The following is a 14,969-nucleotide window of genomic DNA, read 5'->3' as shown; positions in this document are numbered from 1 at the left end:
TGGGAGTGTCGCAACTGAGAACCACGTTTTCATGTCACAGTTCTTATATTTAATATATAAATACATATATTAATTCAGAAATATAAAATTGTATATTATCTATAATAATATAAACATAAAAGATTACATATGAAAAATAATAACACTGAACTAGGTGTATTTTTCAGACTAACTGAATTCCACTTGGATTACAGAAAATGTTTCAGATCATTAAGTAAAATACTAGTCTATTTTTATCCATCATTCCCATATCTTGCTTGGGAAAGTGAATTACATTAATGTTTTCCTTTGCCAGATTTTCATGTTTCAGTGTTTTCTTTCTTACTTTCTTTTACCTTTTTGGGGTTGGTTTAAAGTTTGTGTGAAGTTTGGCAGATTTTTTTATTAGTGTGGCCTTAGATGGCAAGCCTGACTAATAGTCACATGTATGTATTTTAATGTGCGGCCACTAATTAGTGTAGCCTCTGCAGGGAATTTAATGATGCAGCTCTGCACAATCTTACTTTATTTCTCCCCTCCCATTCTTTAGGATCCTAATCAGCTAATCCGTGCAAGTGCTTTAAGAGTTTTATCCAGTATCCGTGTCCCAATTATTGTTCCCATTATGATGCTTGCTATTAAGGAAGCCTCTTCTGATTTATCTCCTTATGTAAGGAAGAATGCAGCCCATGCAATCCAAAAACTGTACAGGTAAGTGATTCTGACAAATACTGAAAAGCAATTTTAAGGTAGTTGTGGACTATGTTTGTTAAGACTACTGGAGGGGTTGGCATGTCTCAGATACATCTGATCAGTTTCTTAAAAAGTATAAATTGTGTGCAGACATTCCCATACTCAGCTGATTTGGGTGGAATTCAGGCAAGTTGCTTGCTACAGTAACAGCATAACTATGAAGAGAGATAAAAAGTAACTGATACACTATGTTTTGCTTTTAATATACTACTTATTGTCATCTATGTAGCAACTATTTTGAGATTTCTGGGTTTTGCATCTGTATCTTCATCCTGAAGGCATTTGCAGTAGTATGCCGTACAGATGACGAATAGGAACTTGTCGAAGTTTTATCTGTGCAGATCCAAATCTTCCTGTTCCCTCGTCAGAAATTGGTGCCATGGAAATGTTCTTAGGAAGTGGTGGGTACTGGTTTACACAGGTGGGGACAACAGAACCTGCACCTTTCCAAAACAGTAATTTATTCTACTACTTCCTGTTTATTTTGCCTGTGCCAAGAAGAGGAAGGTGAGAGGTGTTACGCATTCTGAATCAGGTAGCCTGAGGCTGCTGCAGTTCTGTGCTCCCTCAGACCAACCGGTAGTGGGGCTGAACATGTATTTCTAATGGGCACATACACACATACAACACACATGCACGCAGCCAGCTATACAGATCAGCACAGACAGAAAAAAGCATTCATGCAGACAAAATAAACACCAGCAGCCTTATCGTATTGCATGCTCTGGCTGATAAGGCCCATTAGTGGACCTGTATAGGTACAAAACGGATCCCCCAGTAATGATCCTAGATGCTCAGTCTTTCTAGTAACTGATCTTGGATCTCCAGTTGCTGGCACTGGCACCTACAAGCACACAATGCTTGCAACCCCACTGCACTTGCTGTTACAGATGCCTTCAGTCAGATATATAGAGGGCCCCACCCTTTCACTCAAACACTATGAATCTCACAGTAGCTGGATTAGACACTCAAGACTATGCAGTAACTGGCACATATATCCCCTTGTCTCCAGTTGTCTCCCACTGGGTAGAAAGAATGAGGGAAGAGAAACAGAGAGACTGAGATGCACAAATGGGTATCTCAGTTAACCTCCAGACCTTACAGTCCATGCAGTAGTTGATGTGGGTGTCTGGATCCTTCTGGTACCAGAGTCTCCAGTGGTCTCACTCAAGAGCCACACACGCACGTGTCCCCACTTTGGTAGCTGGCTTCCCAAACCACCTGGTCTAGCTTGATACTCTCTAGCAATCACACGCGGACATACCTGCTTGCTCCACTTGCTGGTACTGCAGTTATATGGGTCCCTGTAACCCATGGCCTGACCAGTTGCTGGAGCTTAGACCTCTGTATCGCACATGCACACAGAGCAGAGACTGCTCCACCCAGGAAAACAGAATTTAATGAGAACAGAACAGGCGGTAGTCATCAGGTGCAGAGTATGGTCAAAGAAGCAGGCCAAACAGCAAAGCATTTACGTACGACCAGCTCCTTTTATGCACCTATCCCTCTCTTTTCCTGTGCTTGTTTATCCCAAAATCATCTGGTTCCCTCCCTTGCCCTGTCTTTCATTTCTCCCATAGTAAGTCTTGTACAATTCCAAAATGTTCTTTTTGGCATTGCATAGTAAGTCTCATAGCCCTGTAGCTAGTAACACCCCTAAATCTGAAAGGTGGTTGGGAGAGCCTCTCTCAGTCATTATAGTTTATCTCAGGGCAGGCTTTTTTGTGTCAGCGTTCCAAGAACCTGAGCAAGGACTCCTTCGTTGTGGTGTTTTTTTTCAGATGAGCTGAGTGCTCTCATGTGATGGCCCTGGGAGTAGCTGGGTCAAGATGTTATTGGAGGTTCCCCCCTGTGTGCAGACCACCTTTTATCATGTAACCCAACAAGAGGGAATGGATTTTAATCCATTAAATTTTCTTCAGCTATTTGAATAGTTTGGGTTTTGTTAGCATCTGGTTCTAGCACGCAACAGATTTTTTTTGGCCTGAATTTTTTCTCCATACACAGAATGTCCTTTGACTTCTTGATAGTATGAAAACTATTTGGAGGAGTTCGTCAGTAGTGGTCTGTTAAGTGTCAGCAAGGCACAGCAGTATCCGAACAGCAGGCTATTCCATGGAATTTTAACTTAAATTGATGCTTCTATTTCATCTCTTCATGACAGGCAAAATTTATTTTACTAGTTCTGATTAAAGAGCTTATTAGTGATTGGTGTAAAACTGGAACATGCTGAAACCTAGCTTGATTATTGAGAGACCTTTTCTCTGTCTTTCTTCCAATCTCCAGATATGATTGCATCTATAAATAAAACTTACGGCTTTTATCTCTAGTTCATATGGTATCCTGTGCTTATATGATATTAGTGGCAAGATTTTGAAGTCATCCTTGCAAATACAGTAAAAAAGTATTTTTTCACGGTGAAAAGTACAGCAGCTTAATCTGGAGTAGCTGGCCTCGCTCCCTTCTAGCTTCTATGAATTCCTGACTGGTGGTAAAATGGACATCTAGCTCACATAGCAAAGGAAAACTAATGAAACTGCAGCTCTGTGTTTAGAGGGCCTGTACGTTCTTCACAAGTTTTTGCTTCATGCAGACATCCTAGTTGTCATAATGCAAGTTTTCAAACTGCTGTAGCTGCAAATTCCGCCTTACCTGAACTAGAATAAGCTTCATGGTTTCTTGTGAGGTTGTAACTAACAGTTCTGTCCATGGTAGCAGGATTTGGGAACTGCGTGTAGAAAGCAGAAAACTTTTATTGTCGAGTTTTCATAATATACTTGTACAAATGCCCTATCTGATAGCACTGGTTTACCTCAGGATACAGGGAGAGAGTATAGTTTTCTGAATCACTTGAAGTAGCAGCAGCACTGGTAACTGGTGAAGGGGCTATCAAATGAACCTGTCCACAGGCAGGCCCAGTTGGCATGCCTTCAAATAAAAAGTCTGTAACAGGCAGTCTCAGCAGATTTCGACAAGGGTCACAACTTGTAGCTTTGCAACTCACTGATACAGATCATGTACTGGTGGCAGGGCTGGGTTTTGGCCTATTTAATGAGCAGGTAATTTCAGAAGACTCACTCTGAAGTTGATGAAAACCAGAATTCTGGAGGAGATGGGTTTTTGATGTGAAGATCAGTCAACATCTAATTACTCAGTCTTCTGCAAGCATTTGAGTAAGAAAAAATAAGTTTATTCTGATAGTGCCTGTATACTCTATTTACTTTCTGGTTTCCATGACTTCCTTACCTGTTTGATAGTCCTGTAGTTCAGTTAGTGCTCCAGTCAGACTTCTGAATGCAGGTTCAGTACTCCAGTCTTCCTTGCATTTAGTGTCATGGTGTTTGAATGGATGTCTGACCTAAAGAACTTGTTCATTAGTGGTTCATCAATTCTAAGAGCAGGAAGCTTACATATCAAACAAAAGATTTCAGGCATAGTATGGACGATACAATCAACCAGGTATATTGGAGAAATTTTATCATTGAAAGTGTCAGACCTCTTGCTTATTTCACATAGAGTGCATTTCAAAGCTATTAGTATCTTCTGTCTAACAGTAGAAAATGCTGCCATGTACTTGCACCCGCTTGCAACAAGATTTGGAAAAGGGCTTTTTAAGTCCCATCAGTAGTATTAACAGATTCCATACTATTACTAGTAGATACCATAGTGGGAGCTTATCACTCTGAGCTCTTTAGCCTGTTCATTTATTTTCTCTCCAAGAATGCTGCCTTCCTTATCTAAAACATCAGAAAAGAGGAGTGGGAGGAATCAAAAGCCTTACTGAAGATTTTCTTGATCATATAACAAAATTGGCATTTTTCAAAGTTTCTGAGTAATAAATACTCACTACTTTCTCTCTTTTTCAAAACTGGTATAAAATTTAATTTGAAATAAGTCCTATTAGAAAGACTTTTTGCTTTTCCTGTGAAGGTTTTGGTCCTTAGCAGAAGATCCAGTAAATCTATTTTGACAAAAATAGAAGTTGAAACAAAATGTGATTGTGGAAGTACTTTTGGAACACTGATGTTGCTTTGCTGCTGCTGGTGGCTTCTAATGAAGTCTTGATATCCATTTAGTATGTTCTAGTATTGCTAGGAATTAGAGCCTTAGTGACGTGGTGTGCAGATAGATACTCACTTTGTGAATCTATAGCTGGAAAGGATACACTGTGCATTAGGGCAGTTCATCACTCAGCATTAAAACTGAAACTTATTAATGGCCAAATACTTCCTTACCTGTAATTGTATCCACACTGAAGTGGCTTTTCAAATGCATAGGGCTACACATCTGTATGGATCTTTGCACCTACTATACTACACTTCTGTATTTTCTTCTGCCTTGGCTCTGAATTATTCCATGCCTCTTAGATCCATGATGGAGAAGCAGCTGGAATGAAAAATTGGTCCTTTACTTACCTAAGAAGCAAGTTTTACAATAATGCGTACCTTCTGGTAATTTTTTCTCTGCTTTTTTGAATGTGAAAATTACGAGACAAAGATTTTTGTTTGCAACCATTTGTTTTTCCTTTGTTTTCCCTATTTATATAGGACTTCAAGTAGTCTTTTTCATCAGCTTGCACACCAACTTTGTGTAGGTACACTTGAATACAGTGTCCAAGTTTTTGAGTTCCCATACTTCTGACTAAAATTAGTGAAGTTAACAAAGTGTTTTACTTGAAGCATTATATTGATAATTAGATAATAAAGGTATGATTAGTTCTGCTTTGGCCTAATGTTCATTCGCTGCTGAATTCATTCATGCTGAAATTCCTTTCTACAAAAGCATGAGATCCTTGTGACTTAACATCTGAAGCTCAGTCAAATTCTCCCTAATGGGCTGGCCTGTCTTAATGTTTCTTAAATTGTAAAATTTTTATGAGTTTAGGTATTAATATTCTTATGGAACACACATAAGTGGTATAATATAAAGATAATCTTTATTATTTAATTTTATACTCATTCAATTCAGTTCTGTGTTCCATTATTAATTTTACTTTCAGTCAAGTTCTTTTATAAGCAGTTCTTTGGAATACTTGATTTTTTCTAGAAGTGGTTTTGTCAATGTACTTGGTTCCCAGCTTGCGTCTAAAGGTCAACAAACCTAACTTCTTTTGATTTTGGATATGTCTGACCAAACGAGTAAAAATAATTTTTATTTTTCCTTTTAGTCTTGATCCAGAGCAAAAGGACATGTTAATTGAAGTGATAGAAAAGCTGTTGAAGGATAGAAGTACGGTAAGAAACAATATGCTATTACATATGTATATAATTTTTAGAGTTTACTCCTGAGGCTGTCATTCAGCAGTACATCATACACTTTCCTGACCATTTCTGATGTGATTTTATGTTTTTAGATGGAATTATCATTGTGTATTTGTGCTTTATGCTATGACTGTAATAGTGACCATCTCCTTTAATGGCTTCTATTTTTACTTGCATCATGGGTATTCTTAATCTGGTTTTGTTAGCATGGTTTATGTATGCTTCTTTAAACTTAATTTTGATAAAGTTATACAAATACATGAATTGCTGTACAGTTATCTATGTATAAATACTTTTACATTGGGAAGTCAGCTAGGTACACCAATTCGTTTGCGGTACTGTAAGAGTAAGTTACTTCTGTATGATGCACAGTATGCCTGTTGGTGTCGGCCTGCCCTGTAGTGTGTACATGTGTTAAACAATGATAATTGCTGTGCACTTGTTTGTTCTTGCAAATATCCTCACTTGCAATCTGTTAAATAAAACCAATGTCCTTGGACAATTTCTGTAAATTTAACACTTGTATTTTGGTTCCCCTATATAGATACGAATTTTCTGTATGAACTCCTGGGTGTCTCACAATGGTCACGCACCTTATTTTTATTCCTGTACCCTACAAATAAGTTTCCCAAGTCTAAGCCAGAAGGGTAATGAAGCAAAGAGTGAAAGACAGAATTAAAATACAAAACAGAGTTTTGTAACTTAAAACACTCTTGTATTATTCTTTTTCAGATTACTACTTTAGGGAATGTAATCTTTTTGAGTAAATGGAAGTATTTCTAGGTACCAAATAGTGTGTTGCTTCCTCTCCTGTTTGCCAAGTGTTTTTGTAACACACAGGAGTGTGTTGTCTGTTGTTCTAATACAGCCCAGGTGTTCAGGACATAAATGGTACTGTTCTCTAAAACACATCTTGGAACTTCCACTGAAGGGTTACTGAAGGAGAAGTCAGGGCTTAATACCTCAGCAGACAGTAAATCAGTCAGTTAGTTCCCTGACTGCATCCAGGCTTAACCTGTACTCATTTGTCAGAGGCCTTTGTGCTTCTGTGGAGTTGCCCCTCCCCACTGTTTTTTTGTGTATTTTCTTTTCGTGGTTCATGCTCTTGGTGTGCATGTAGTCTGTGAATGTGAGATTAGATTCTTTATACCTGTGGAGGCATAGAGGCATGAGAAGCCATCTCTGTTTCTTTTTATTGCTCATGTCAGGAAAATAAAATACTGGAGTTCTCACTCTGTTTCTGAGTCCTTATTGCTTATGGTAAATGGCAGGTTATCCAACAACTAGTCATTTACAACTTACTTTTAAGAAAATGTTAAAGGAAGAAAGTACAGAGTAAGTTTGGACCTTCTTTTTCCCCAGCACACTGATCCTGGCATTTGGAGTTACTTATAGGAGGATTAATGCTCATTGCTTAGTATGTGCCACAATTGCAGTGCGTCTGTGACTCTGAATAATGGACATTGTATTTATGAAGATATCAGCTGAAGCAATGGTCAAAGTTACGCTGTTTTGTTAGCACATTAGAAGCTAAGAATGATGGTCTAGAACTGGGTCTTCTTGGGCCTCTTTGGAGACATAATATGGTTAACTGCAACTTTTTCCTCCCTCTGATTCCTCTTGGTCTGTTCCCTAGCAAGACCTGATTCCAGCCTGAGTTGAGACATCCCAGCTTGAGAAGTTTTATTTTTTTCAGGAAGCAACATGAAGAATTATTATTCTGAAAAGGAATCGTACAGAGCTCTCTTCAGGACTCTCTAAATCAAACCTGAGAATTGATACCTGCTCTTTCACCCCAGACTCCACAGCTGTTTGTGATCTAAAGTGGATTGATCTCTCTTTAATCCTTAATAGCTTTGGGAGGACAGAAAAGCTTCACCTTAAGTAGTTACCTATTGTTGTGTTCCACTGAATGTTTCCAGAAAGCCTCCACACTTAGTGACAGACGGCACGTAGCACAGAAGTGTTTTATTAGCAGGTAACTCCAATCTGAATAAATTTATTCTTTGCTTCTAATTGGAGAACACAGCAATTTTCTCGCAGTGGGAGAAATAGACTGCTGTGTATAGCTACTTTTAGCTTTTAAAATGGGAGGAGATGCAGGTTTGTGAGTGGTGGCCCTTAGGTACAGGTGTGTACATATGTAGCCTATAAAGCATTAGGTTGACTACTTTTTAAGTCTTATTTAAACTCCTCTTGGGAAACTTTTATTAATTTGAAACACCTTTTGTGTTCTGTAAGGGAAGCTTAATTTAATACACTTAGCATAAAAGAAAAAGTTCCTACATGCATAAAGACAGAAGTTTTTAGGAAGTATTTTGCAGTCTTTGTGAAGAAAGTGAAGTCGGGTTTGTTGCCACAGGAATTCTAGAAATGTTCTAAAACTTGGACATAGCAGCGTTCTGTCATAACTTTATGAAGTGCGTGTGTTTGATTAATGGTATTTCTCAGTTTTTTGCAGCTCCCATTGCTTGTTTGACAGTCAGATAACCTGAAATTTCTAGGGTGATAATGTGGAACTCAGACCTCAAGTGTTTATTTGACACTAACCTTTAGATTCCTCCGATTTAAATGCACAGAAGCTGTTCCCTTGTATCAATACTGGTTGTCATCTCCTGATAGTTTTAAGCTAACATCAGCACATCAATTTGTTGGGAAAGTGATGGTGTCTTCATTAAATAACATCTTTACCAGAGTGGGAGCATCTTGGTGACTTTGGGAATTGTTGAACATCAGTGGTTCTCCTTTTTTTCTTTTGATGGAATTTTCAAGTTACTTCTGGCAATTCTGTGTACCTAATGCCTGATAATCCTCAGACAAGCCATAATGCATTGTAGGTAATAACTGGATGTGGGAAAATCCACCTTGTGATTTTTTTTTTGGTTTTTTGTTCTTATTCCATTTGTTTTAGACGTGTTTGAAAGTAGAGTATAATTATTAACATTAATGATGTATATAACAGTTGAATGTTGTTCAAGTGATGTTTGAGACTTTGCTTTAATAAAATCTAAACTTGTACTCATAATTATCTTCTATAACCATTTATACCATGCGGGGTTTTTGAAATTTACTGACATAATCTCTTCATTAAAGTGAGACAGAATAGCTACTAAGTGCAGATGCCTCTAAATTTACATAAACCAGATTTTTTTTTTTTCAGAGAGAACATGCTATTGTGGATTATTAATGCAGTTTGTATTGCACAGAAAAGGCTCAATGTATTTAAGTTAGTCCAAGTCATTTTATATTTGAAATAGCAAAAAACTGGATGGGATTTTTGCTGCAGTAAAATTAAGCCATTTTATCAGACTGTATAAAATGTGTTCATTTTTTAGGTCTCAATCAGTAGTAAATTTTAATATAAGCTGTGGTAAGCAAAACTTAAAATAAGATGAGATCTAACCTTAACCCAGCACTTCATTAAAATTTCTGGTGAGATAAATGAAAGATCGCTGTAGTCCTTAAGTGACTTAACATGAAGATTCAATTAAAAGCCAAGCCCTCAGTTAATCTAAGATGCAAAATTATCAGGTGCAAACCATCATTAACGTACCCTCAAGGGTAGCTAACTGGGAATTAGAATGTATCAACAAAGCTCTGATTTTGTGCCAGTGTATTCAATGCTTAAACAGGTAAGATGTTTACAAGTATTTTTATTATAGAGACTTAAGAAACTTCTGGTTATGTTTTTACCCTTGCTTTACAGAAGAAAGTACCTCAGACTTTGAAAAGCAGATACAAGAACATGAATGCCTGCTCCTTCTATTTTGCCAGTAATTCTAGATAATTAAGCAGCTGACATGATTTTATGTAGAAATGAAGATTAGAGCATGTGTGTATTTTATGCTAAAATGATTTTCTCAGAAAGTAATACAGCTAGTCATGTAGTCATGTGTGAAGGTATAATTGGGTGTTTTAGAGGAAACTAGTTTCCTTTTTCTTTTTGGTTGATTCTCTATCACTTCACTCTTAATTCTATTTTTTCCATTCACTTAATGAGCCTGATCTAGCTTTGGGGCATAGAGTTCGAGGCAGGATTTGTTGCTTGTGTTGCTTTTGGCATACTGTGAAGGACTCTAGAACTGCATTGTGTGCCCTGTGTATTTTACAATTCTCGGTGTAAACAATAAAAATAAAGTCCATTAATGATACCTGAGTTACAATGGTTAAAAAGAAACAAAATCCATGTTGATATTGAAAAGGAATAATGTCCAGTGTCCAAACCTGTGGAGTGAAAAGAACTTGGGACTTGCATTCTTCAGTCCACACTAAAGTATCACAAAGTGTATCTAAAATTGCATCTAAAAAGAGAAGGCAGATTGTTGACTTCTAGCTGGGGTGGAGTTTTATGGGTGCTGGACAGACTAAAAATGTCCAAATTTATTGCAGGTTTCAGTCTTTAACGTTTATCTGGTTTTATTTTGTTTGGCCAGATACCTCTGTCATAAGGAAGGTTTATGATGTTTGTGTGGAAATAAATGCATGTGATGCATGATAAAATGAGTTTTATTCAGCCCCATCCAGAGAACTGGGTTAGTAAGTGGCCACATATATTTTGTGCTATATAGCAGTTGCTATTACAGTTCCCTTTCTGGGACCAGGTAGTATACAGGGTGCAGCACTGCTATTGAACTCAGAATCTAAGACAGAAGAACGTTAGAGGGAAATTTCAAAACATGTTGGCCAGACTTGCAGATGCTCGTTGATGCCCCCGTATGTACTCCTGCTGTTGTGTTCCCAGAAACCTCTGTTGTGAAGTCATATAGGAAGGGGTAGATACAAGTTTTGGGTGAAGAGTGACAATAAATTAGCTTATTGCATGGAATCTATTTATTACTAGTTAAGACTTAAACTCTTTGCTAAAGGCTAATTTTTTCTTTAGCCTCTGATTATTCTCATTAAAGGAAAAAATATTATTTATTTTAATCACATTAAACTGCTTTTGATATTTTAATAACTCGTTATTCTGTTCTGGTGCAATTATTTACTCTGAAGTATAACAGATGCAACTTCATATCTGTTTTATTTTGAGGATAAAAAGACTTTATACAAATGCGTGAGTACTGAGATTTCTTTTGCTGACTGCATGGTTATTAGATGAAGTACAGATTCTTGTAAAGTGAGACCTCTTTGATTAAAAAATGATCTTAGGAATTGGTGATGGCTTTGCAATGAGGATCACGATCTTTTAATCTAAGTGTAATTGGGTACGATGGGGAAAGAAAGCTGGGCTTGCTACTTTTCAACAATAGGCTTCTGTTAATATTTTAGTTTAGAACCCAAATGTGTGAATAAGACAATGTTTTCATTAACTTATTGATTTAATGTTGGTAAAAAGCTTCACTTTTGTGGAAAAAAATTACTGAGTTTGTGCAGATGTTTTATTGTGATAGATCTATTATCCAGCTATTAGAAGATAAATGACTGATCTTTTCCAGTTTCCTTGCCTCCAGAAAATTGAAATAAGAACAGGAATATCATTTGGGCTGTATGATTAGGGCAGGTGGGGTGGCCATTAATTTAAAGGAGAGGAATCTTGGCAGCATAGGCCAACTTGCACTGTATTATCAATCAAACCTTGATACACTTCTTGTGATGACCCAGCACTCTCAGGTTTTTGCAGCGTTAATTAGAATTCATGACAAAATAGATGCAAGGAAACATTTTGTACCCTTCATAATTTTATAGAAAATTTATTGTTATTAGAGGAACCATTTGCTTAGTGTGATTTTTTTCATTACCAGCTTGTCAACTAGCATAGATAATCTGGAGAAAATATGAACTCCATAGATTGGGTGTCACTTTTGTTGATGGTTCATATAGTTTACCTTGGAGCACAGCTAATGGCTGAAGTTCATAGCAACAGCAGAGAAAAACGTGGCAGCCAGTGGGAGACAAATGAACCATGTTTATTGCTTTAATATAAAAAATACATAAATGGAAAGCGGCATTTGAATTTGATGAGCTCATTGCTAGTTTTGTTGGAGTGATTTATATTTTCTCCTTATACAAAAAGCTACTATTGACACAGTGAGATGGAAATTAACTGACTGTTTTTTGGAAACCGATATTTTTTTGTTTTATATTCTGATTGGATCATTTTGTTTAATTCTAAATATTTTTATGGAATGTTGAGCATTTAATAAACAAATATTATTAGCTGTTCCTTTGATGTTTAGATGTATTATAGGATCTACTATAGGGGAAACAGTGTCAACTAGGAAATAATACCTTATTAAGAAAGCATTAGGAAACTTCCTCAGATAAATTCTCTTGTTACCCGTGCATTTTCAAACAGTCTTACATTCTCACCCTGCCCCCTTCTGCCTTTCAAATGAAAAGCCTAATTTGGGGAAAATGCAATAATGGGGCATGGTCTTTAGTGTCATGATGTATGGCAATTCCTATATCAACTTGTAAATCTAGGGACTCACTACAGGAATAAAATGCTTGTTCATCCAGTGTTTCCACTTGTCATCCACAGTCATCCAGCTTGCATTTCATAGTGTATGTTCAAATTTTTTAGAAATATCTTTTAAGCATTCACAAGTGACAGTATTCTCATTGTAAACTTGAGTAGGTCACTGATGTGAATTGAAATAAGTAATTATTTAGAATTCTTGTATTTCAGTATGACTATTTCTTTGTATCAAATTGTTGTGTTTTACTCACAGTAACCGAACTTTTAAAAAGCCAGCACTGTTCATAAGATATGTGCTCAGTTTTTAAAGACCTAAACTAGTGCTATATGTATTATTTTGTCAGCTTTCAAACTGTATCATATCCAAGTAAAAGAGAGAGACAGCAAAATGTGTGTGCAGTATTAGTGGCAGTAAAAGGCAAGGGTATCCACTCCATAAATACAGTTGGAAACCAACATCTGTGTTGTCCTTCACCTGTGAACCTAAACTGGTATTTTTAAATACTAGGCTGTGACTGTGCTTATACTCATAAATTGATCTGTGTGTCAGTCTCTCTGTCCCCCTCCTTTCCTCCCCTTGTATGTCAAACCTGTCAAGAGACTGTGTACTGTCTTGTAGTGTGGAGGAGTAGAATATCTGTAATAAAGTCTATGGGATGGTGACAAAAAAAAAGTCACTGTGGTCTGAAAGTGTCATTCCTTTCTTCTAAAAACTTCAGGTCTGTCACACTGTCCTCTACAAGCTGACCTTAACTGTATTTCAGAGATTTGTGTCCTGATAAAATTGCTTTGCTGTGATCAAGTTCTAACTCTTCCCACCCTTCCTCTCTTCCATCCACAGTTTATCTGGCCTAATTGAATACCTGCTCAGGACTGGTAGTTTATTTGCCTGGTGTTAACCACTGTCTTCTGCTGAGCTTTGAACCCACACCTAAGCATTAACTTGCAGCAGTTTTTAATTACAGAATAGCTTGCTGCAGCACGTTATTTAGAAGGAAGTTTAGTACAACATAAAAAAAAAAAGGTATTGTTATTGTGATACGGTAAATCCCAGCAAATTATTTTAGATATAAAGTGTGTTTTATTTAGCTCTATCAAATAATCAAATTTTGCTCCCTGGAATGAGTTGTATACTTGCTGGGACCAGCAGGTACCAGTATGTGGACAGGCCTGGAGACAATAAATGCAACTTCACGTTTATTCTTATTGGTAATTCATAAAATCCCCACAGAGCCTGAAACTTGTTTAGCATAATAGCAAGGACTATATTCTGAGCCCAATTGTAATGTTGGACGCATACTAATAAACCAAATGTCAGCCAAATACAGGAAGAAAAATGTAACATATGAATATCATTGTATTTAATATTTCTCAAAAAGTACCATTTCAATAAACTGCAGTTCTATTTAATTGCTTACTTTAAGTCATTGGGGGAAATTTTAGAGGTTGAAATGCAGATCCCCAGTGCTCGGATAGAATATGACATTAATTTGCTGCCAGAAGGCTATACTGCATGCATGCTAACTGCATACATATCAGCTGTTTCATATAAAGTCTCATCACTTTAGTTATTTGACTTAACATGTACTCTGACACAAAACAAATCTTAATTAACGCAATTAGGAGAGAAAGAACAGTAATTCCAGGCACACAATGCATGTCCTTATAAGGCAATGATCAGTGTTTCAGGCTTTCCCACAGTTACAGTAGACTGCTGCCAGAATTTTAACAGGAACCACAATATATATTTCCTTTCTATTTAAAAGAAAATACCTTATCAGAAGGTTTTAATAAGTCTTTAGGTGTTAGAATGTTCAGAATCTGTTTAGGTTTCTCGGGGGGGGGGGGGGGGGGGGGGGGGGAAGCTAGTTTTATAATCAGTATGAGGACCTTTGTGTGTATATGAAGATTTACTACTTACGGAGGCAAAAAATTTTGTGAGGACATAAGGTATAAGTGATCTGTTCCTGTAATTTTGGAACTGGTAGGGAAGTGCTGAACAGCATGCATAGGTTCTGCTAGTGTTCTTTGAGGAAAAATACTGATGTATATATACGTATTACATTGCTGATTTTTATCCTTTTTTTTGCAAAGTCTATTCATGAAACTCTAAATACAAAATTTCATATGGCAGTTAATTTGGCCATATCAAGAGAGAAGTGTGGATCCCAATAGTGATGGGAAACTTATCCCAGCTCCCCTTTAGTTTGATCACACCAGTGTTGGCAGGAGAGTCCCAATAGACCTTGACAAGCATATCGCTGTATTATACTTTTTGTTGTTTCCTGTTGTTTCTGAGTTAATTGCAAGTTCTCTGATAATTTATTTGGAAACTATAACTGTAAGAAAAAAAAAATTATGCTTACATTGCACTGTGTCTTCAAGGCTGGAAGCTAAGATTTATGTGTGTAATAGAAACAGCAAATGTTTTCTCCATTCTAATAAACTTACCCCAAATTCTATTTTATACAAGGTACCATTTCTGTGGACTTAGGTTATTTGTTGTTGTTGGTTGTTTTCACTGAATAGAAACAACTTGAAATTGCTGAGAATTG

General features: G+C 36.9%; 1 protein-coding gene across 5 annotated transcripts in view; it reads left to right on the top strand.

Moving 5' to 3' along the window:
• The window catches only part of AP3B1 (adaptor related protein complex 3 subunit beta 1), a gene marked incomplete in the record, with an annotated part of 161,665 nt that overhangs the window by 28,160 nt on the left and 118,536 nt on the right, over nt 1-14,969 (top strand). For all 5 annotated transcript variants that reach the window (XM_055790735.1, XM_055790732.1, XM_055790734.1 and 2 more), the window contains 2 exon segments: nt 530-690; nt 5,900-5,966. In XM_055790735.1, coding sequence (XP_055646710.1) covers nt 530-690; nt 5,900-5,966 — 228 coding nt within the window.

This window comes from Falco peregrinus, chromosome Z (genome assembly GCF_023634155.1).
Source record: "Falco peregrinus isolate bFalPer1 chromosome Z, bFalPer1.pri, whole genome shotgun sequence".
Classification (NCBI taxonomy): domain Eukaryota; kingdom Metazoa; phylum Chordata; class Aves; order Falconiformes; family Falconidae; genus Falco; species Falco peregrinus.
This window is presented reverse-complemented; position numbering and strand designations above follow the sequence as displayed.